Below are 25,500 nucleotides of genomic sequence, written 5' to 3' on the forward strand. Positions count from 1 at the left end.
CAACGTGTTGGTAGAATGTTGCCAGTTTTATAGACTAGAGCACAAAGTTTAATTCGACGTCATCTTGAAAAGCTACCGTTCTGAGAGAACCATAATGGGTTTTTGTCTTAGTCAGTCATCAATACATTTGAGGCTTGAAGGAAATCTTTAAATTATACTCAAATCTTATCTGACCTCCAGATTATATGTCGAGTGAGTTTTCCACATAAGAGTAAAAATAGAAATATAGAACTGTAATATTGCATATTCAAGTCACTAGAAATAAAATAGGTCTATATGGTTTATGAAAGGGCGAATCAGAATAAGCAGCGATAATGCACTTTGGTAACAACAAGCAAAAGCTACAAAATGTAGATTGATGTACTTACAATAAGTACAATTAATTTCTATTCTTTTGTTATGTAGTATGTAAATTAAGTTCATTTTTTCTTTTTAAATTTCTATAGTACTTACAAGTACATATTAAGTAATACCTTACCAACAGTAGATTTCCATCAATATCTATTCTTCCTTCATTCCAGAGATTGTTCCAGGCAGCCACATGAGTTTCGTAAATTTCCTCAGAGCGACCAGATTCAACCAAACTCAATACTGAATAAACAGGAAAAAGTACTATATAATATACAGGAGTGTAATTCTATGTAATATACAGAAACATACAGTAAAATCACCAGATGTTAGACTTATGCACTTCTACAAATTTGGTCTCCCAAAAGGAGCACTTTTCTCGCATAGTGTCACTATTTTCCAGTGCCTGTGAAAAGCCTGTAAAGAAGAATGGGGGAAGATTCCGCTTGCTATGTTTCGTAGAAGCCTTCTACAATGGAAGTTGCGCTGCATGGCTATTTTCACGATACTCGAGAATCACATCACTGCTGCCAATAGATTGTGACACCATGGCTTTTTCCGGCAGATTCTAGTTTATATTTGAACCCACGCGCATTACTTAACCCTCTGTATATACCAATGTTGAAACTTAAAGTTAATCGGTGAATTGAATTATTTTCAAATGCGTAAATTAACCCTTATGGTCAGTTCATACAGAATCAAAGAACTTACAACTTAATAATATTCAGATTTGCGTTCAAACTACCAGTTTTCTGTTTTAAGCTCTCTTAGAAAGCATAACGAAGACCAAATAAACACTCATCATCCTCTAAAACATCTATTTCAAGCGCAATGGTTTCTCGGTATCTATGAGATGTTCAGCTTTTAATAGCATTTTTCAAGAACTATATCTGTTTTTGGTTCTTGTTAAAGTAATAAATTTTAAGTATTGATTCATGGACTTCGATTTCCAAATTATAATACGTAAAAGTATAATAAGTGCAATAGAAAGATTTTGTTCTTCCGTTTGCATGTACCGTTAGTCAATAGGCATCATAGCAAAAAACTGTACGAGACATTGAGGAATGTTTTTTTAACATAGATCAGGGTCCCAATATTAGGGTCAATCCTCATTCTCAGTGTTATACGACATTAAGTCTCCATAGTTTGGAAGTATATCAGATTTTTACAATATGATATTAAATTTATTTATTTATTTACGAATATGCTTATATTCTTTCATAACTTTTGTGTTCTTGCTATCGCCATTGAGCACATATTTGTATTTTGTTAGCATAACTAATTGAGAATTAAATCAATTTTGATTACAATAGACTAATCACCGATTTTCCGAATAAATAATTTAATTCTGGTAAACGTATAATGTACATATACCAGATTCTGTATTATTAACAGCTAGCTTCAGCCTTTTTTTTTTTTAAAAAGTTAAACATGTAGTAACATCAACTTTTTCTGCGTCCAATGTAAACTGAATTGATAAAAATTTTCAACCTTCTGATAGCTCGGATTTGTTTAAAATTTTATCTTCGACATATATTATGACTATTAATTTTCGAAATTTACTTCAAAATTTATCTTTCCTTTCTTCATATTATTCTATTCTCACTATGATTGCCAAAAATGAAGTAAATTGTAAATTTCAGGGATCGAATAGTTCCCCGCTTTCTGCTAATCTTCCTCCCTGTTTTGCAGTAATAAGTCTTTAATATAGTATACCGCAACACAAGGAGAAAAATTACTGCACGGTAGTTGAACTAAAGTATCGTTTTAACTATAACATAAAAAAAGTTAAACATGTAGTAACATCAACTTTTTCTGCGTCCAATGTAAACTGAATTGATAAAAATTTTCAACCTTCTGATAACTCGGATTTGTTTAAAATTTTATCTTCGACATATATTATGACTATTAATTTTCGAAATTTACTTCAAAATTTATCTTTCCTTTCTTCATATTATTCTATTCTCACTATGATTGCCAAAAATGAAGTAAATTGTAAATTTCAGGGATCGAATAGTTCCCCGCTTTCTGCTAATCTTCCTCCCTGTTTTGCAGTAATAAGTCTTAAATATAGTATACCGCAACACAAGGAGAAAAATTACTGCACGGTAGTTGAACTAAAGTATCGTTTTAACTATAACATAAAAAAAAGTTAAACATGTAGTAACATCAACTTTTTCTGCGTCCAATGTAAACTGAATTGATAAAAATTTTCAACCTTCTGATAGCTCGGATTTGTTTAAAATTTTATCTTCGACATATATTATGACTATTAATTTTCGAAATTTACTTCAAAATTTATCTTTCCTTTCTTCATATTATTCTATTCTCACTATATTGCCAAAATTGAAGTAAATTGTAAATTTCAGAGATCAAATAGTTCCCCGCTTTCTGCTAATCTTCCTCCCTGTTTTGCAGTAATAAGTCTTAAATATAGTATACCGCAACACAAGGAGAAAAATTACTGCACGGTAGTTGAACTAAAGTATCGTTTTAACTATAACATAAGATTTTCACCTTTAAAGGATTTCAAATTATGTTACTAACATATTCCACATAATTTTTACGAAGTGTTTCTAATTCAATAGACAAAACTTTCAATATCCCATCCGTGTTTATTTTGCTAAACTGACGTTTTAAATACACTAAATGCGTTTATTTTCAGAGTTGAATTAATTTAGAGAATTGTACTTTAATTGTTAAATAGTTATAATCTAATATTTCAATATTTAATAATTAGATATTGTTAAAAATTAGTTTAATTCAAATTTTAATATTGTCCATTTTATTAAACATTATTACTGTTTTCATTCTTTTAATATTTTAAATATTACAAAGTTCACTCATTTCCAAAACTACCTTTCCGTTCAATGTGTTTTCCTGTTATTTTATTTTTATTTCTTCTCTTAATTATAGGAAGCAGAATTCAGAGAGAACTTAAGAAGAAAAACGAAATTTTGCATTTATACTCTTTATCCACAATATCTCGGACAAAATATTTCGTTTATTAAATAAATCTGAAATTAAATCAATACACATGCCACGTTTAAAGACCAGACATATGCTACATTCAGTAAAAAAATAAAGAAGTATTAGGCAGTCCAAGTATGTATTAAATCCCATGTGGATGTGGTCTAACACTGGACAACAGACGTATGGATAAGACTAGATATAATGGGCCTTATGCAGAGTCGTTTTGAGTTATGATTAGCGTCATACTAAAAGTTTGACTATTGCAGGAAACATATGTTAATCGAACTCTTTAGTATGACACTAATCACGCGTCAGAATGACTCTGCATAAGGCCAATGAGCATATAAGATATGTACGATTAAATGAACCGGAGAAGTCAACATTAGAGCAACATGCACTACAAACAAATCATAAAATTTTGTTTGAAAATGTGACAGCTTTAAGCAGATAAATTTATAAAGATTATTAAGAGAAGCGATAGAAATACAAGTAAGTTTCCTTCTAGCAGTAAAGAAAATTCTCCTTCTTTGACTTCTATAAGATCTTTATTAAAGACACTCACTGCACTTACCTTCTTCAACAATTTTATTCAGTCCAAGCTCGTAATGGCCAATAACTTGTGAATCAAATGTCTACAATTGACAAGATTTGACATGTTGGGACATTTTAACAACATCGTGCATATCAGACATTGTGTTGTTCTGACAATTGTTCTTAAATTATCGACTATCAGATTCGAGGTTTGGATTATTATGAAAGAATTTTCGTGGAAAATAATTCCAGAATCAAAGAACTACACACTATAATAGTTCATATACGTACTAACCTCATAGAAGTGTGTTGTGAAAATCGAATGAATTCAATGAGTCCCACTTTACTGAAATTTCCTTGTTTCACTGAGCCGAAGCTCAATTTTGAAGGTCAATAAGTCTGGAACATAAAGTTTATACTACATAAAGTTTCACGTGACGAGCTCACCAAGGTCCATCACCATAACAAGTTCGGTCAATGTCTGCTCAATTTTATCGATCCTGGTTTAGAGAAATTTCTTGATTTCACTAGGTAAACACCCAACTTTGTCCGTCAGTAAATAGAAAACTAATCATCTTCATCCCATAACATTTGATGTACGTACTAACAAGTAAGCTAGCACAGGTTTATCACTGTGTCGATTTTCTTCGAGATTAGACGAGCTTCATTGATAGCATGCAACATATAATGTATTTTCATTAAATCCAACCCAAGATCTAATGGCCTATAATTCAGTAACCAAAGACATTCATACAACAATAGTTCATATCTGTACTAATCTTGTGAGGTTCTATCAACATTCTAATTTTGGTCAAGTTCGGATGAATTCCATTAATCCTGTTTTAATGAAATTACCTGATTTCGCTGAGTTCAAACCCAACTTTCATGGTCAATAACTCGGAAACTAAAGATCTGCACACAAAAATATATAAGCCCTATTTCATACTATGCTCGAATGTGTGCGTGGCTCGTTAACTTCTACCATTGTGTTGAATTGCGACAGGATTTAATGTAATTTATCGATCGCTATTTAATAAAGTTCGATAAATCCAAGCCCAAGTTTGAAACTTTATTACTCAGAAATCAAAGATCGGCACAGAATAGTATTTTATACGTACATTCAACTTTCCGAGATCTGTAATCACGCCAAGCTTCGTCAATATCTTATGGATTTCTTAGATAACTTGTGATATATAACTACTCTGTTTCCACTAATCCTACCCCAAATCTGACAGCGTATAACTAAGGAACCACAGACCTATACGCCATATTTCATAAATGTACGAACTTTGTAAAGTTCTATCAATATCTGAGTTTTGGTCAAAATTTAGTAAGTTTCATCAATCATATTCTAGTGAAACGTCTTCATTTCACGGAGTTCATACCCATTTTCAATACCCAATATCTCGCAAACTAAAGATATCTACACCATAATTATTCATATTATGCTCAAATATGTAAAAGGCTTTCACTATCTTAGCACCATGTCAAGTTTGGTTAAAATCAGACGAGTTTTACTAATCGCAATTTAAGGAAAATTTTTCGTTTCACTAAATCCAAGCTCAAGTTACATGGCTTATTACTCAGATACCGATTTCGTGCATATTGTAATATTATATGCACGTACTACGTTGCAGAAGATCTACTAATTACAAATTTCATCAAGATAGAATTAGTATTGTCAATAACAGGTTTCGTATTAAATCCTTTCAATAAGTTTGATTCCAAATTTCATTACATATAACTCCAGAATCAAAGGATTATACACCATAATATTCACACGATTACTAAGATTGTGAAGTCTATCACCTTCTCAATTTTGGTCAAGATCACATACTGCCCTTGGGATTGATTTTCTTTTAGAAAAATCAAACGAGGGACTAAAACTACGAGATAACACATTAAACAGAGGAAAAGGTTTGAATTAAGCGAAATTTGGAATAACGATATTTTAGTACTATAACAAACCAAGAAAATGAAAACAATAATATTTAAGGAAACAGTTGTTGTACAATTATAATTGTATATATGTCTTAAGTATTGAATTATTAAACTATTTGCTTACAATAATTAGATAATTAGCAAAGATTCAAAAGATAAATTTGTATTCTTATTAGAAAAAAAACATACGAAGTTCTTTTCCTGGTGATAAAGTGCAAAGAACCGACGACACTTTGCCACATTGGATGAAAATATCTATGCACGTTTTTAGGAAAAATGCAGAACGAGAAATTCGTCTTTCTATCTCCCTAATAAACTCAAAGCTTCTTGAAACTCAAGTACCACTAGTTACGATAGCAATTGAAGTAAAAAATGTTCAAGAAGATTTTTTGGGGTTTCATCCTCTTTTCAATTAGCAACAGCACCAGTGTCCATGTATCGGCGCACGTGAAGTCTCATAACAAGCATTTACTTCTCATCCACGGAAACAACGCCATGCCATTGGGTCGCTTTCGATCCGAACGACAGCAATCAGAAGGTTCCCGTATTGAACGAATGCCAGCAGTGTTAAGTGCTCGTAGTAATATCATTACTATTATAAGTTTAAATCAAACTACAACAGGTAGCAGTACGTGATTGTTAAATATTGAAATTCAAAATTTGAACAATGTAACAATCAAAACTATTACAATAATAATACAATTCCCAAACTTAGTACAACTCTGAAGTTAAACGCAGTCAGTGAATTTGAAACGTTAGTCTAATAAAAAGGAATATGAAAATCTTAAGAAGAAAAGTCATAATTCTTTAAATTTTTTCACAAACCAAACAGCAAGTTCATGCATGCACTGTGATCTACCGTAACAACAAATTAAAACAGACTGAAAAGCGCCCCACAAGCGGACTATTTAACACGGACGCTACGATTAACTCAATATCTTCAGTCAATATTTAGTGACAGTGACCAGAGTGCTTAACAACGTTTGATAAGCGAACACTTATTATGTGAGTTCGAATTTGGACATAACGTTTCAGCGACAATCCAAAATATTTCTCACGTGTAAGTAGAAGTTCCAGTGAATCAGAACATAACTCGTTGGTAGCAGAAATTTTGTACAGGTTTTAAAAATGTCTCAGGTGAGATAAAGTTCATCCGTCCTAGGGTAATAGATCCTAAAGTCATTGAGAAAAAATCAACCTCCAGGACACGATGCTTGTCAAAGCAACTCGACATGTTCCAGTCTACTGTTGGGTGTCACTTTCACGAACTCAAAACCATCAAGAGCTGTCGTATTTTATTACATTAACTGACCACAGCTTATGCAAAGTGTAGAATAGATTTGTCCCGTCAACTGCTGCAAAATCCACGTGATGTTCGATTCCTGAAACGGATGTGACGAAAAGCGGGTGTTGTTTCAAAATCCGAATGTGCAAAATCAGTGGTTCAGCAAGGGCAAACTTCCAGAACCATCCCTCAAACAGGAGCGTTTCAAGCATAAAATATGTGGTGTCTGTGATGCAACTACGAGAGGGAAATTCACTTCTATTTCCTTCCTAATAATTGTATCATAATTGCCAATCTTTATTTCAAACACTTGAAGCAGATGTAAAAGTATCCTGCATCAATGAAACAAAAGCTCATCCTGGTACAACAGAATAACGAAAAAAATTGGCTCATAAAACGCAATGAAAAAACCAAAAACTGGTGACATACCTGGGATATAGTCCTGAATATCAAAATGTATTCACTGTATCATATTTCACATAAGTAAGTCCCCACGTTAAGCGGGTTTGCATATCCAGACTCCTAACTATGAAAACATTTACGATCATTCCAGACACAATCATTTCAACTATTCAAACTGTTTTATATATGTTATTAGGACGTAAAAACGAATGTGATTTATTCGGAAAATACTTTTATACATTACAAGACCTGTAACGCCCAAATATTCAGCGCAAACTCATAGTCGTACCGAAATAAACACAAGTGTGGAGTAGAAAACCACTTTACAGAAAACTCAAAAGTGCTTCTGCGAAAGCATACGAAAGAGTCGAGTGATTTGGGTCAATGGTCTATCAATCAGATGTTCATGTGTTCAAACCCCGTAGGAGGTCTTTGTTTTTTCTTTTTCAAAGTGTGTTCCTATTTTCACCAGACATTTGAGAAAATTTCTTAAATAACTGTTTGGCAACTACTTTTCTTTCAAATTTGATTAGATCGGAACATTATATGAATTGCAAATCTAAAATCCATTGCTGAAAACAATGTATGTAGAATATTCCATTATTATTATTTGACTTGTAATTAAAACTACTTATAAGCAGTGATGATTTCAGATGATTCTCCTCGCGGATTATCAATATATGAAAGAGGGAAAACATAAAACACTGATAGTCCACTTTGAACATGATTGAAGATATGGTCCCGAAGGTTGAAATTTCTTAGATTGACAGGGTCTCAAATTCTCCCTCAAGTTACCCTCTAAAAACTAACATTGCTTGAAAGATTTCTTAACAAATAGAACATTACATTTATTTCTCGTTCTAAGTTTTGAAATGGCAAAATTATAACTAAAAGAGAATTATAAACATAAACATAAAAACATAAAAAAGTCAAAAAATATCAGGACAAATAACCTTAACTTCAGACACTACAAAATACATTTCAGTTTCCCTCTCCGCCGGTCTAGTGGCCAGAACGTGCGCCTCTTGCTGAGAGAGCCTTTGGAATTTTAATTCTCCTCGTTTTAGTGTTTATCTCTGTCGTTCAAGGTTACTGGAAATAAATGTAAAACATATAACCGAGTAAAAAGTAGAGAGAAGTTACTAAGATACTTTCGGTGAATCAGTTAACTTAAAGAAAAGAAAACAAGTGGTCTAAGGCGTTTTCCTGTAGATCGTAAAGCACTCTCAAAGTTTGAGTCCTACCAAAGTATTTTTTTTTACCTGTCCTTGAAGTTTCTCTTTGTATTCCTATCGGATTCGATTAAATAGAATTTTGAATTTAGACCAAAATAGGTATATCTATTGAAAACATAAATAGCATATCATTTCTTTGAACTCACTGACTAAGCCTAACATTTTCCGATATAGATACAACTTTTCTTCTTCTTCTTCCTATTGTTACTATTATTATTATTATTAGAAGTAGTAGTAGTAGTAGTAGCAGCAGCAGCAGTAGTAGTAGTAGTAGTAGTAGTAGTTAAAGTACGAAGTTTAAAATGAAGCGATGCAGCATTTACGTAAACTAAATGATATTTTTGTGAATATTCACTAGTTCAATATACATTTGCAAGATTTTCCATTGGGAAGTGAAGTGTATACAACACTGAATAGTAAAGATACTACAATAAAATATATTATTTAAACTATTGTTTAATTAATTGGTGTTAAGCACGCCTTTCCAGTAAGGACTATACGTAAAGAACTTATTTTAAAGTGCAATCCAAACAAACATTCGAGTTTTAATCCGACTAGAAATTGATAATTTACACGATAGTATTTACTTCATTAGTCGGGCATATTATAATTCTGAGTTTTAATCCGGCTAGAAATTGATAATTTACACGATAGTATTTACTTCATTAGTCGGGCATATTATAATTCTTTATAGTTTTACAAATTATAATTCTCTTTAAGTTATGATTTTGTTATTTCAAAACGTAGAATGAGAAATAAATGTAATGTTCTATTTGTTAAAAGAACCTTTCAAACTGTGATAATTTTAGGGGGTGATCTGAGGGAGAATTTGAGACTCTGTCGATCTAAGAAATTTCAACCTTCGGGGCCACATCTTCAGTCATGCTTAAAGGGAACTTCCAGTGTTTTATCAGTTTTTCCTATCTCCCGAGGAGAATCTTCTGAAATCATCACTCCTTATAAATAGTTTTACATTACAAACCAAAGGATAATAATGGAATATTGAACATACATTGTTTTCAGCTATGAATTTTAGATTTGCAATTCATATAATGTACCGATCTAATCAAATTTGAAAGAAAAGTAGTTATCAAACAGTTATTGAAAGGAACACACTTTGAGAAAAACAAAGACTTCCTACGGGGTTTGAACATATAAACTCCTGATTGATTAACTATTGACCCAAACCACTCAACTCTTTCGTATGCCTTTGCAGAGGCTCATTTAATTTTTGTGTAAAGTGGTTTTCTGCTCCACACTCGTGTTTATTTATTTTGGTACGACAATGAATTTGCGGTGAATATTTGGGTGTTACATGTTTTGCAATGTATAAAAGTATTTTCCAAATAAATAGCATTCAATTTTACGTCCTAATAACATATATAAAACAGTTTGAATTCTTGAAATGATTGTGTTTGGAGTGATCGTAAATGTTATCATAGGAGTCTGGATATGCAAACCCGCTTAACGTGGAGATTTACTTATACGAAATGTAGTACCTAAAATACATGTATATTGTGTACTAGAATATTGTTAGAAGTTTTTGTTTATTGAAAGTTAGAGTCTCATTTTCTGTGCAGAGTCTAGATAAGACGTAAACCTTCGATCTAAGGTGAAATCCTATATACCGTAATAAGTTCGCAGCTCTCCCACGAAAATCGAAACTGTGTCTCTGTGCAGCAAAAGCGCAATCGTTAACAGTAGACCATCGAAGAAGTCATAGATACGAAGAATAAATATTTAATCAGGAGTGTAAAACAAGTGAAAGGTTGATTTGGGTAAGGGAATGTTTAAGAAATTTAAAAATATACAGATGAGGTATTTTGTTTCGTGTTCTACAGATTTTGCTCTCTTTCTTGGTTTTGATTTATATAAGCCCCTCCTTATTCTGTCGTATACTTTGATACGGTTTATATGGCCACAAGTTCATATCCAAGCATGGTCATTCATGTAATAGAATGTATTTTCAAGAATATGTTACTTAAACTCCTATCCATAACAATCCTCCAAATGTTTATTCAATTTGAATAGAACGAGTAGTCCGTAAATTCGTTACAAGTAGATTTGTCAAGTATCAAAGGGGTCAAACAAGGAGCGCCATTTCAGATTTTGCTTGTGGGAGCAAGATCCCTTGACATAAGTAAACTTTCGTGTTTTTACTGATTTAATACTATTCTATTGATAAAATCTATATAAATCTCAAACTCAGGGTCACAATTGTCCCTCCCTGCCCTAACTAAATGACGTCCCTGACTCAAACCGGTGTAAGTAATATAATACACTAATACACCTCTCTCCGAAACTTTTCTATTTATATTTTAGTACGTAATTGCTCATTTCAAGTGTCTCAATGATCATCGATTACCTTGATGATACTACCTATTTTCCACAAGAAATATTTAAATTAAAATATGAAACAACCAGTACTTACGTGCTTGCATCTCTTCTAGAGTAATACTATCTTCTTGGTCCACTGTCATTATGTAAGTAAGTGTGGTGTTCGAACCTTCTATAGTGATGTTAGGTGACACCTAATAAATAAAGTTAATTGTGTATAGTATTATATTCAATTTACTTTTTTCGAATTATACTAATGAATAAATGTATTTTTCAATGTATAACCAAAAATATAAATTACATGTTGAAATTTATGTGTCTTAAATCCGATATAAATTTGGATGGTATATTATACAAAAGTGTAAATCCACTGACTCATTCATCAAAAGATCCTCAAAACTATTAGGCATAGAACACTGAAATTTTGTATGAATATTGTTCTTGCACCCTAACCTGCAAATGAGACAGCTTTTTGCAAAATGCGCCTCCTGAACTGGAATAAGAATGTTTGAATGACTTTTCGCTGTTCGCCAGATCTGTAGAATTTTGAAATTTTGTATAAATATGCTTCTTGCTTCCTAGCTCTAGGTTAGACAGGATTTAAGTGAAATGCAACCCTTAAGATGCTTTTTTATCGTAATAAGCAGGTCTCCAGAACTACAGACCATACAACCATGAACGTGTGTGTATGTGTGTGTTATTCGCTTGCACGTATTCATTATAGAAGACGAAGAAATTTAAGATCCAGGCAGAATAAGAGATAATAAAACAATATCCGCGGTAATATGGGTTATATACGCTAGTTTAAACTAAAGGAAATAGAAGAGCAAATGGGTATTATAGTCCGTCACACACAATAGTTTTCATTTTCAGTATTAAATGACTTCAAACTATTACGAATTTAAATAATTTATACTACGTATTTTAATACCTTAAGCACTGTGCAAGAGCAACAAAGTACAATGATTTCAATACTAGTTAATATCGTGCATAATTAAAATCTTCGTAGAATCAATTTGTTTTCCCTGATTTATCAATCAAGACAAACACACATATCCTCACCTACCCATCTATGGTCCATTTTGCTTGGCAAAAACAAATTGAAATTCATATTAAATTACAATTATTACATTGATTTGTACTAAATTATTTGAAGAAACAAGTAAGAAAACAAAATTAACCGACATTCATACATAGATATCGGACGTATTAAAGTTTAATGAATCAAGTTACATATGTTACTATTGTGGCAGAGCCCGTATTTTATGTATCAGAATTTTATTTTAACGATCAACTTTATTTATTTTGATATTGGGTTTTGTGAAATATTAAAAATTATGTGGTGAAGGAAAACATTTGTTAAAATGGAGGTTAATGCAAGTTGGTAGAATTGCATTATTTTGTTGTCAGCAGATAAAGTAAACAAAAGCATAATTGATAGTCTGCGAATGCAGGAAGGAAATTTATGAAATGTGTTAGCTATAACATTTATAACATTCTGTAAAAATCATGAATCGCAGTTGTAACATGTTTGTGAACATCAAACACATTCACGGATATGTGGAAATTGCCTAGAATCGGGAAATCAGAGCGTGTCGAGTGTTGCAGTTTTTGTTCTTGACACGAGGAAAGAATTTGTTTTCCGAATGAAAGGAGGTCACACGTGCCTGACAGCGGACGACGCCGCAGAATTCCGGAAATCAAGATCCGAACAAAACCAAGGGACAGGAGGTCTTTGGGAGATAGAAGGTCTACAGCGTTGAGAGAAGTCCAAGCTTTTAGAGAGAGAAGTTCTTCGTTTTCGTGGAAGTACTTTGAGTTCATCGCGATAAAGATCGAATCTGATTCAATGTAGGAATCCAATCGTAACATCGGAAGCCCGATCTTATAACGACTAACAGCCAACGGTAGTTCGTCTGGAGCATTGGTTGGAGAGGCCAATATCCAATGCAATTTTGTTTACTGACCAGCGACGCCTGTCCGTAACGGTATCAACCTGGCGATGCCGAAATCAACGTAGCAGCCCCGGAAGTCAACAGAGAACGTCAACTGAAGACAACCGTAAAGGTATGTGTTACTCCAATTCAGGGTACAAATGCTCAATGCTCGATACGTGCTACTCGTCTGGCAAAGTTTCTAAATATCCGTCATAATTCACAACGTTTACACTAGCTACATTCTTCTAATAAGAAATACAGTAGTTGTTTTTAATAATTGAATTGATGTGTTATCATTACGATTTAATCCCCAGTAGTTATATGCTTAATTTGAAACCTCTCGTTCCCAGCAAGAGTAGTTATCAGTGATTATTATATTAAGCCCTTCCAACCCACCCTCTCATGGTGAAGTATACGTTAAGATTCTCTCTAGTATTTTCTCGAAAATAGTAAGATATGTTTAGTAGTAATGTTTTGTAGTTATAAGTAAAATTTCACGAAATATGGTTATAGATTAAGTGTTCGGTTTTAATCTTAAGAATAATTCCCACCCGCCCACCCTATCTGATATTTAGATGCTCGACATATAAGTGATATAAGAATAATAAGTATTGAATTAAAATAGTAGATAAATGAGTGACGACACAGTTCGTACTAGAGCACAAAAAGCAGGTAGAGGTGTACAAGTTGGAAGTATATTTAATATTGCAACTTCGAGTAGAAAGAAGCAAGTAAAAGTAACTGAGCAAGAAGGTGCTAAACCAAATTTAAAACTAGGTCCAGTAGAGAATTTTCCATCTAGTCCGGTAACGAAATCATATTCTGAGGATTTTGAGTCTATTTTTCCGTTTGAAAGTAGTATTGTAAACAATAAACAGTCTAGTAGTGAAAACAATAGTTCGCAAGAAAGCAAACTGACGACCAACGTGATGTTCTATTCTGACGTTAATAAGCTACCTAAATTTGATTTAAAAACGGATAGTGACATTGTAGGATTTTTCGACGAATTTGACGACGCGTATCAAATGGCAGGCGTGAGCGAAGATAAAAGAAAGGAGCTTTTGCCAAGCGTATTCAAGGGAAACGGAAGGCAATGGATAAAGGTGTTTTTAAAACGGAGGAATATAAATGATATAGGTTATAAGGAGCTACAAAAGAACATTATTGAAGAGTTTACTAGGACTAACGTTACCATGGACATAGAAGAAAAGATTAGGGAAAGGTTGCATCTCGAGGATGAACCTATTATCAATTATGTTTATGACATGTTGGTGTTGTGCGAAAGATTAGATCCAAGTATGGATGACAAGAAAAAGATTGGAATTATAGTAGGTGGCCTTCAGCCATATTTTATGGAGAAAGTTGGGACGATTTCGTATTCTACAATAGATAAGTTTGTCGAAGATCTCCAGAAAATAGAGAAAAATAAATGCAAGGTAGACAAACGTGTAAAAAGAGAAAATGGAAAGGTTACGGTGAAGGATCTACTAAAGAAAATGCGTGAGCAGGTAGAAGAAGATGACAGTGACATAGAAGTAGACAAGTTACTACTAAAGAAAGAAATTAGGAATAGGGACGAAGTTAAAATTAACCAGGAGCCTCACAGTATTACCCAATTAGGCGAATTAGAGAAGAAGATCGGAAAGCTACAATTGACTTTAGCCGCGAAGTTTCAAGACCATGATGATAGAGAAGATAGACGAGATAGTGTGTCTAAACAACAAAAGAATGGAAATAATTTTAGAGGCAATAAGAATTTTAGAAGCAGAGGACGTAACTTTTATCGTAATAACGGAAATAGAAGTTGGAACAGAGACAATAGTAATTTTAATAGGAATAGAGGAAACGGTGATTATAATAATAGGAGAGGATACAGGAATAATAACAATTGGCGTGGTAATCGTGGTGGTAGGAAAAATTATTTGCAACAACGTGGAAATTCATGTGGAAATCGAAGTAATGGTCAGTCGTGGTGTCAAAATCAAGGGCAGATGAATAATCAAGTGCAGTATGTACCGGTTGTACCGAATCAGATTAACGGAACAACATATTACCAGGCTCAAAATACACCGAATTTAAACTAAGTAATACTGTAAATGACGGAGGCGCATTTACAAGAAGTAAGACGAAAATTAGAGAAATTGTAGCCTTTACAGTAAACGAGAATAATATGTTATACGTACCGATAGAAGTCGATGCGCGAAAACACAAGGCATTAATTGATACAGGGTCTCAGATATCAATCATCAATGAAAAGTTAATTCCACCGAGTGCTAAGGTTCTTTCTAAATCAACACGAATACGTGGTATAAAACATAATGTGTTAGTGGTAAACAAGGTAGCAATCTTAAAGTTTAAATTAGCTGGTCAAACATTTCATTTGGAGTTTCGTGTAGTGAAAGATTTTCCTATCAGGTTTTGATCGAAAATGATTTTCTGCAAAGTCAAAATTGTCAGATAAATTATGGACAAAATAAGCTAACGCTACAAAGATTTGGAAAACCATGGTTTAGAAAGAGGGAAGAACAGGAATCTGTTACAGTATCAGAAAATGCATCGATTGGCTTAAGATACAGCATTAGACCGAAATGGGTTTTAGGTCACAAGGTACGATTGTTACCTAGAACGAAAACCACAGTAGAGGTCAATTTAATCAATTCATGGAATAACAAGGAGTACTTGTTAGAGCCAGATAGGAATATAGAACGCCAATATGTTTTAATCCGGCGTGTGCTTTTATCGGCACAGAATAACAAAATTGAGATAGTGAATCCATCTAACAAATTTATGTTAAGAGCGAATGTAATACTTGGACAAGCGGAAGAATGTATAGATGAGGAACAATTAAAACAGGAAGGATTGTCAGATAAGGATATAGAAGGTGTTTTAAAGTCAAGGAAAAACTTTGACAAGTCTAGATTAAAATTTGGAGAAGAAACAACACCTGAATTTAAAGAACAAATTGAGAAGTTATGTTTTAAGTACGCAGACGTCTTTGCATGGCAAGACGACGAGTTAGGTCAAGTTAAACATTTTCAACATCACATCGAATTAGAGACTAAAGTACCGTTCAGGAGACATCAGTATCCCATCCCAATCGCACTCAAGGACAAAGTAAAAGAGCAAATCAATATTTTGCTGAAACAGGGCATTATAGAGGAAAGTTCAAGTGCTTACAATTTTCCAATGCTGTTTATACAGAAACCATCAGGGGGTATTCGTGCAGTTTTGGACTGTAGGTTCCTTAATAAATTTGTCAAGTTACATAGCATTGCGTTGCCTCCAATCCATCAGATATTAACATGCATGGGAGGACATAAAAATTTCAGCATTTTAGATGTAAAATCCGCTTATCACCAAGTTCCCATCTCAGAAGAGTCTAAAGATTACACTGCTTTTAGCATACCAGGCGTAGGAGCCTATTCATATCGTGTTCTGCCTATGGGGTACTTACAGGCGCCTGCTATCTATACTAAAATAATGGCAATGACGTTGGCCAATAAATCCAGAGTCCGTATCCTATTATATGGATGATGTGTTCCTTTACAGCGATGAACAAAGAAAAATGGTAGACATATTGCAGTCTGTGTTTAAAAGGTTGAGATATTATGGTCTCAAGTTGTCTGTAGAGAAGAGGGTTCGTTGAAAGGAAAATTTTAGCACTTGGTCACATAGTAAGCGATGCAGGTTATGAAGTTAGCCCAAACATTATACAAGCCATTAAAGCGTGCAAAGCCCCAAACAATGTAAAACAGCTTAAGTCATTCCTTGGACTAACGAATTACGTTAGGAAGTTTTGTAAAGATTACGCCAAGATAACTTCAATTTTCCAACCGATTTTGAAAAAAGGACATAAATTCGAGTGGAACGAGTCATACCAACAGGCATTTGAAAAGTTGAAATTGGCATTGATGAATGCACCATTGTTAGCCCCGTTTAGGGAGGAGTTAGAAACGAGGGTGTACACGGATGCATCAACAAGTTCAATTGGCGGAGTCCTTATGCAGAAACAAGCGAATGGTGAATGGACACCAGTGGCGTATTACAGTCGTGTACTAAGACCACAGGAAAAAACTAGACTCATAGTAGAATTGGAAATTTTAGCCGTGATTAGTTCTTTACGAGCATTCAACTACTATTTGTTCAATAAGGAGTTTTAATTGTATACCGATTGTAAAGCGCTAAAATATCTTCAAACATCGCCGAAGTTAGCACCAAAACTTGTAAGGTGGAGTCTTGACTTAGATCAATACAAGTATACACCAGTGCATTGTCCTGGAGAAAAGAATCCGAGTGATATTTTGTCCAGGAACACTGACATAGAACCGACAACTGACGATGTAGAGTTGCAAACATTGAAGGTAAACACCGAGGATTTGCAAGTGAATTTAACTTTTGATAAAGATATCGACGTAGGGGAATTGCAACGTCAAGATCCGTTTTTTGGCCCTATAATGAAAGCAATTGAAAATCCAGCAGAGGCAGATGTTAAAGCAGAGAAACAAGCTAGATGGTACACAGTTAAAGATAATAGGTTATATAGAACACAGCGTATGGCTGGCGGAACGAATTATTATTGTGTATTCCATATACCTTGAGAGAGCAAGTATTTAGGAATTTACATTGTTCAATATATGGTGGTGGACACTTTTCGTATACAAAGTGTTACAGACGAGCATTCGAAATAATTTACTTTCCTAATATGAAGAAGTTTTTCATGGATAAAGTAGGCCAGTGTATAAGTTGTCAAATGCAGAAGAGGAAAACAGGTAGAGTCCCGTTTCATGCTCAAACTTATCCGTCATATGCACCATTTCAATCAGTCGTAATGGATGAGGTTGGACCATTTAAGATCTCACGTAATAATCGAAATAAGTAAATTTTGGTGTTTGTGGATAATGCTACAAGATTTATCATTGCTAGAGCAGTACCGGCGATAACAGCAGAGATCGTAGCTCAAGTGATCTTTGAGGATCTCATTACTAAACATGGGGTCCCATTCCAGCTCCATCTGGACAGGTTATCATCCCACCGCAGCAAGATATTAGAGGAGATGTCGGAAAAATTTGGCATGGACTTGCATTTCGCCAATACGAGTGCCCATTATTCTATTGGAAGCGCAGAGAGGGCCATAGGCTCATTACAACAAGTAATGAAGCACTATATAGATAAAGATTTTGCAAACTGGGACGAAATACTACCTAGTTTAATATTTACGATAAATACGCAAGTGCATGATGGTACTGGGTTTTCACCATACTATTTGTTGCATGGAGTCGAACCGAGAACATTTCTCGAGCAGGATTTAGATATCCCTTGCGAGTTTGTGGACAACGAGGTGAGACTTCAAGGCATAAAGGAGGCACGTCAACTAGCGTATAAGTATTTGAAGAGGAAATTCAGATCCCAGAAAAAACAAATCGAAAAGAAATTTGACCAACCAAGTTTTGATATTGGTCAAATAGTCTTGATCAGGGAAATGCCAAGAGCAGGTTTGCCGGCATGTTTCGGTAATCGTTATAACACCAAAGGTGTAATTATTGACAGAGTCAATAACAACTCATACAAAGTTAAGTATGAAACTAAAAAGGGTGAAAGTAAAATTGATACTATAGATATAAGACGGTTGAAATTATTTGTTGGTAGTAAAGACGAAAAGTTTGGTGATATTGATCAAATGTCAGATGGCGAAGAGTAAATTTGAAAAAAATATTGAAAACATTTAAGTTAGGGTTTACTGTAACTATGGTACAAATTGGGTCTACCGATGAAGTGTCAGACAGGGGGCACTTTTCTCAACCAAAACCTCAACCCGAGATTTGAGGAAATGCTAATCTCCATCAGAAAATTCCCGAATCGATAGACACTTTTTGGATTAGAGTTACTAGAATTTTAAATAAATATATATATGCAATATGCAAGTACTATTAAAGATACATTGAGTTGGTGCCTAGAACATAAAATGAAATGTGAAGTACATACAAATTAATAAATTGTTAAAGTAATCTTAAAATATAAATAAATAAATAAATAACAATAAGGTAAAGAATTAATTTTAGGTTTTATTAATTTCAGACTTGTTATACGAGATTGGAAAGGAAATAATTATAAAATGGAAGCAAGAATATTATACATCATTTTAAATTGGGTATTTATATTTCAATATGGAAACGCTGATGATCATCATCAATTGACAATGCAAGATGTAGGGATAGCATTAACGCAAGACGCTTTGGCGGTTCATGCGTCTAACATGGTATATACAACAATTAGAATGCATGTAAATTTCCATGAAGCAGTGCCTATGCACACAGTATGTAGCGAATCTTACGATATTCTGGAAGACTACGCAGAGAGAGAAAAACAATTTAGGAATAACATCATTAATTCTATCCCGTGTCAGTTTGTATTTGTTAATGGTAGTTCTAAGTGTATAGATTCAACGAGAACCAAACGATCAATTTGGTCATTTTTATTAGGATTTAGTTTCATAGGATTATCAGCTTATAATTTAATTCATACGCAACTTGTCATAATCAGTTCAGAAGTTATCTGAGCATGAGAATTTGTTAGCGCAGGAAATTCATAACTTAAAAGTATCACATAATCAAGAAATAACCATAATTCATGGAGTTGTGGTGAAGGTTCACCATGTACTACAAAATGTAAGGAGCAAACTGCAAGAAATGTACTTTTACTTGCAGCAAGCCCAAAGAAAGATTTTAACAAACTTATTTTCGCACATGGCTAGAGAAAGAGTGAATAAAATATTCAATGATGTATTAAATAACCAATTATCCTATCATATTTTATCTAATTTAGATGTAAACAAATTCATAAGTACACATGACATTCTAAAACATTCAATTTATCGATCTGACATAGGAATGTTCTACCGAGTTTCATCAATTTATTTGATGAAATACCATTATAATGAAAATAATGTTGATTTATTATTAAAAACGCATATCGTTTACGAAAACATAGTGTCAAGTGTCAAGAATGTTCAATGTGATCTCTATGGGATACCTAACTAGGAATTTCCGCATTTATTATAAATTACCTGAAGTTGTATACTTAGCTAATGGTATGTATCACACTTTGGATCGTTCCAAATGTGAATTTAAGAGCTTTTTGTATTTCTGTGAACAAATAACATTGGATGACAAAGCAAAATGTCTTAATAATATTGTTTTCAACGGTTCACTAAATGGTTGTCAACAACGAACAGAAAAATATCTAGGGAATGTAGTATATAGATATACTCATGCTGGAGTATTGTATTCATCACTATCAGAAGGATACATAACCAAATTAGGCAACCATCACGAAGTTACATCAACGAAAGTAAACTTTGGAAACAATTGTTCTTATTTTATTAAGTAAAGCCAATTTGATAATTTAATCTTTGGAGAATTAGCAATTCCAACGAATAAAGTAATAAATGTTAACAATAAACATCTAAATTTAATAGGAAATTGGTCGCAAAAACAATTAAATTTTAGTTTACATCACGAAGAACTGAATAGTCTAGCCGAAAATTTGTTAAAATTAAAAGTGGATACCACTGTACCACTATTGATAATGAAAACAAACTATATAATGTATGTAGTTGCAGCCATTATACTTGTTCTAGTAGTTTCTGTTTTTGCATTAATAATATTGTATTATAAATTGTATAAATCGCTAAGGAAATATAAATGGGAAAGTAATGAAGCATAATAATAACAACAATAATAATAATATCATTTAGTAATACACAATATAAATTTATTCATGTTCTAGTGCACGAAAACTCACGAAAATTTTGTAAACAGTGAAGTTATTGATTGGTAAATTGTTGAAAAAAGTAAACAAACGAGTAGGAGGTATTAATGTTGCATAGGAATCATGCATTAGGTACTCACCAAACAGCCATCACCAACAGCAAAGACCATCACCAAATGTAAGAATGAATAGTAGTAAATAAAGTCTATAGATCATAATAGTTCATAGTACCCGACCGAATGTAATAATAGATCGTATTGTAATATTGAAACGAGCGATATCCCATTTACGTTTGAAGTGTAAATGAAAAAAATAAGGATAGAAATAGATGAGAATAGATAACCTAGATAAATCTAAAATAGTAACACCAAAAGAGGATAGATAAAGTCAAGAATGTCCAAGAAGGAAAAACAAAATAATAGTAGAAAATAACAGATAATTAATAATAATAGTAAAAATAGTTAATAATAGATAAAAAATAGATAAAATAGAAATAGATTAGTATTACTGTATTAATAGTTAAGATATAGATAAGTATTACGATTGTTTATAGAAAATACAGAAAAATTAAATTTATATAATATTTACATTGTGAACTGAAGGGTTAATATCGATGAATAAGCATAGATACAACGAGAAATAGTTCACGAAGTGTACAGAAGAACAATTAATTAAAATAGGTTTAATATATTTAACGTTTATTTTCCGTACAAAAATTATTTTAAAAAAAGGAAAAGAAATAGAATAATATATTACTGATATAATTGGTAATAATCAATCGATATTGAGTAAAAACAATGATTGGAATCATTTATTTTATCGTTGTATTTACATTGCAAGCGCTACAGGCAATAATCATATGGGAGTCTGTAATCATTTGCGTCAAAACATTCAGTGAGTTCCGCACGCTAAGAGGTGGAAAAGTGACTAAAGACCCGGCGAGAGGCTAGATTTACTCTCCACTCTAGGACCCAGCGAAGACTGCAGACGAAAAACGAACAGTTCCGAGTAAGCACGAATGATTACGGAAATTATCAAGCCACGCTAGCCGCTTTCCAGCCAAGCGAACAAACCTTGCCGAGCGTAAAATCAAAGAAATATTATTTTAAATTACGGAAAATAAAGATATTAAATAGAATTAACGATATTTAAGTATATAGATTATTAAAATAAGGTTTAAATAATAGAAAAACGTACGTTAGAAGACATATAAGTGTAAATATATGGAAATATAGTGAATATAGTTTAGTATCATCTTAATGAAGAAAACGACGGAAAATACGAGATTTTAAGTGTAAAACAGAGTCTAGAGCTTATAAGCAGCTGAGTTTTTGCACACAGTTATAGTATTAATGGTCTATCACGAGTATTACTTCGAAAATAGCAACTGTGTTAGACAAAGTAGAGAACAGTATAAGCCTGCTTCAACAACACGCGAAATATAGTCGCAAAAAGTGTAAGCAGACACAAGTTAGGAATAATAATTATTCAAATAATTATAGTAAATATAATTTTCTACAAATTTTAAGTAGGCCTATCCCGGCTTTATCTATTTCTCGTCTATTTCAGATAAAATCCAAAACAAGGAAAATGGACATCGAAACAATTTTATTATTAACATCTACGATAGTTTTAGGGAGTATATTAGTTATAGTAGTGATTATTACATGTTATATTCTAGTAAGATTAAGTAAGCTAGAGAGAAAATACGTAAATAGAGATAGTAAACATATTGTAAAATCGAATATAGAGTTAAAAGTAAGTGGTAGAGATGAGTCTGAAACTTACGTACATTCACAAGTTTCTCCCCTCTATGCCACAATATTAAATAAGAATAAAACACAACTTAATAACACAACACAAAGCACTGATAACACAATTTTTCGTAATTTGCCAGATTGTAGTAGAGCATATCATAGCACTAGCACTGATACTGAATTGAAGCTTACACAAATGAACCACACCACTAAAGAAGAAGATGCAGAAGGGACATATTAAAACAACGGAATCTAATGTTTTCGTGATAAATTCCGGAAAACACGGAAAAACCGAATGCCCGACAGACACCAACAGGGAATATTTCTACCCCTGTGATGTCGTAATACTGTAAAAACACGGAATTTTAGTGAATTTAGTGAAAATTTTGTAGTGCGTTTTTGACAACGAGTTAACATTGAACCAAGGTGACGCGCAGAATGGGAGTGCCAACGCGTAAGCAGATTAACCTTCATTGAAAACTGCTGAATTTGCAGATCCCGCTCAAAATCATTTCCAGTGTTGCAAATCGACTACAGAAGAATTTTATTCTTCTATAGTGAAAATTCAGTGTTTAGTTTTTTAAAAATAAAAAGTGATGATATCGTGTGATATATTTCAATTACTAAAGTATCACAATAAGTGATTATGCTATAATTACTAGTGAATAGTTTCATAGTTTTTTAGAAATGAAGAATAAAAACGTCTGGAAAGGAAAAAAGTTACCTTTGCTAATACTGTCAACAAGTGTCCAAGTTGGCAAGTATGGACAATGAAGCAATGGAAAATTCCAGTAATATGATACCAAGCTGAATTGCGAGACTAAAAGAGTTTGCAATTAACAAATTACAGAGTGATTCTGCTCTTCTCATAGTTTTAGTACAACTCACGAGATGGAGTGAGTGTACACTTTTTGAATGTATATTTTCCATGTTAAATTGCAATTCAATGAGATGATTAAAGGATTATTAAATATATATATTAAGTAAAGGTTGGGGTATTGGAAACAATTTATTGATTTAAAGATATTTATTTATATGGATATATATGCTTTATTTATTTATTTTCAAGTTTTATGTTTCAGTTTCATTTATTTCACATATGTTGTTGTATATCTACAGGGTGTTTTGTTAGTTCACGATCTCCTACGAGATCTAATTTGGATAGCGTAGCTCCCAATTTTTAAGGAGGGCCATGTGGCAGAGCCCGTATTTTATGTATCAGAATTTTATTTTTTAACGATCAACTTTATTTATTTTGATATTGGGTTTTGTGAAATATTAAAAATTATGTGGTGAAGGAAAACATTTGTTAAAATTGAGGTTAATGCAAGTTGGTAGAATTGCATTATTTTGTTGTCAGCAGATAAAGTAAACAAAAGCATAATTGATAGTCTGCGAATGCAGGAAGGAAATTTATGAAATGCGTTAGCTATAACATTTATAACATTCTGTAAAAATCATGAATCGCAGTTGTAACATGTTTGTGAACATCAAACACATTCACGGATATGTGGAAATTGCCTAGAATCGGGAAATCAGAGCGTGTCGAGTGTTGCAGTTTTTGTTCTTGACACGAGGAAAGAATGTTTTCCGAATGAAAGGAGGTCACACGTGCCTGACAGCGGACGACGCCGCAGAATTCCGGAAATCAAGATCCGAACAAAACCAAGGGACAGGAGGTCTTTGGGAGATAGAAGGTCTACAGCGTTGAGAGAAGTCCAAGCTTTTAGAGAGAGAAGTTCTACGTTTTCGTGGAAGTACTTTGAGTTCATCGCGATAAAGATCGAATCTGATTCAATGTAAGAATCCAATCGTAACATCGGAAGCCCGATCTTATAACGACTAACAGCCAACGGTAGTTCGTCTGGAGCATTGGTTGGAGAGGCCAATATCCAATGCAATTTTGTTTACTGACCAGCGACGCCTGTCCGTAACGGTATCAACCTGGCGATACCGAAATCAACGTAGCAACCCCGGAAGTCAACAGAGAACGTCAACTGAAGACAACCGTAAAGGTATGTGTTACTCCAATTCAGGGTACAAATGCTCAATGCTCGATACGTGCTACTCGTCTGGCAAAGTTTCTAAATATCCGTCATAATTCACAACGTTTACACTAGCTACATTCTTCTAATAAGAAATACAGTAGTTGTTTTTAATAATTGAATTGATGTGTTATCATTACGATTTAATCCCCAGTAGTTATATGCTTAATTTGAAACCTCTCGTTTATGAAACAGATACTTGCCCACTCATTCCAGATGGTGAGTGGAAGGTGATCTGCTCAATTAAATTTTGCATCCCCAAATTCAGGCACAACTTGAGCGGGTTGTCACTATTATTCACTACAGAGATTCATTCGTGTTTCTCTAATACTACTGTATTATCTAAACAAAATCATCTTAGTATAGTTCACAAACCATGTTGCTTATAACATTTATTACTCTATAGATGAATAAAGCTAAACGGTTTGTTCACTACAGTGTAGATATTCATTAACTAATGTCACTATGTAGCTAGAATGGAAGAAAGTAGAAACGCTTTCAAAGTCTTGACCGGAAGACCCATAGGAAAACGACCATTAGGAAGACCTAGGCGCAGATGGGAGGATAATATTAAGATGGATCTCGTAGAGATAGGAATACAAAGTAGGAACTGGATGCAATTAGCTAAGGATAGAAGTCAGTGGAGAGCTTTTGTGAACGCGGCACTGAACCTCCGGGTTCCATAGGCCATAGAGTTAGTTAAAATGTCACTAGATGGCAATTTCGTTTTTTTAAAGACATTTTTAGATTTTACCGAAATATTTATACTCGTTAAAACTCTTCAGAGTCCAGCGAGAAAGTAAAATTTATGAAGTAAACTTTTACAATATTGATTACGGATATATTAAATGCTGTCCCTTTGCGCTTACAATTGGATGTGTTGTATTTCCGTGGAAATTGTATATTGCAACAATATAGCATTAGTAACAACATAAACATGTA

The 25,500-nt window shown here is 33.3% G+C and overlaps 1 protein-coding gene across 3 annotated transcripts in view; it reads right to left on the reverse strand.

Annotated features, from left to right (window-relative positions):
• LOC145693488 (protein-glucosylgalactosylhydroxylysine glucosidase-like) overlaps positions 1-25,500 on the reverse strand; it is a 124,880-nt gene that overhangs the window by 48,509 nt on the left and 50,871 nt on the right. For all 3 annotated transcript variants that reach the window (XM_081769531.1, XM_081769530.1, XM_081769528.1), the window contains 2 exons: positions 11,147-11,246; positions 479-591 (listed from right to left, as the gene is read on the reverse strand). In XM_081769531.1, the coding sequence (XP_081625657.1) occupies positions 479-591; positions 11,147-11,246 (213 nt within the window). The remainder of the gene's footprint in view (positions 1-478; positions 592-11,146; positions 11,247-25,500) is intronic.

The sequence above is a fragment of the Thermobia domestica genome, chromosome 8 (genome assembly GCF_964235325.1).
Source record: "Thermobia domestica chromosome 8, izTheDome1.hap1.1, whole genome shotgun sequence".
In the NCBI taxonomy this organism is placed as follows: Eukaryota; Metazoa; Arthropoda; class Insecta; order Zygentoma; family Lepismatidae; genus Thermobia; species Thermobia domestica.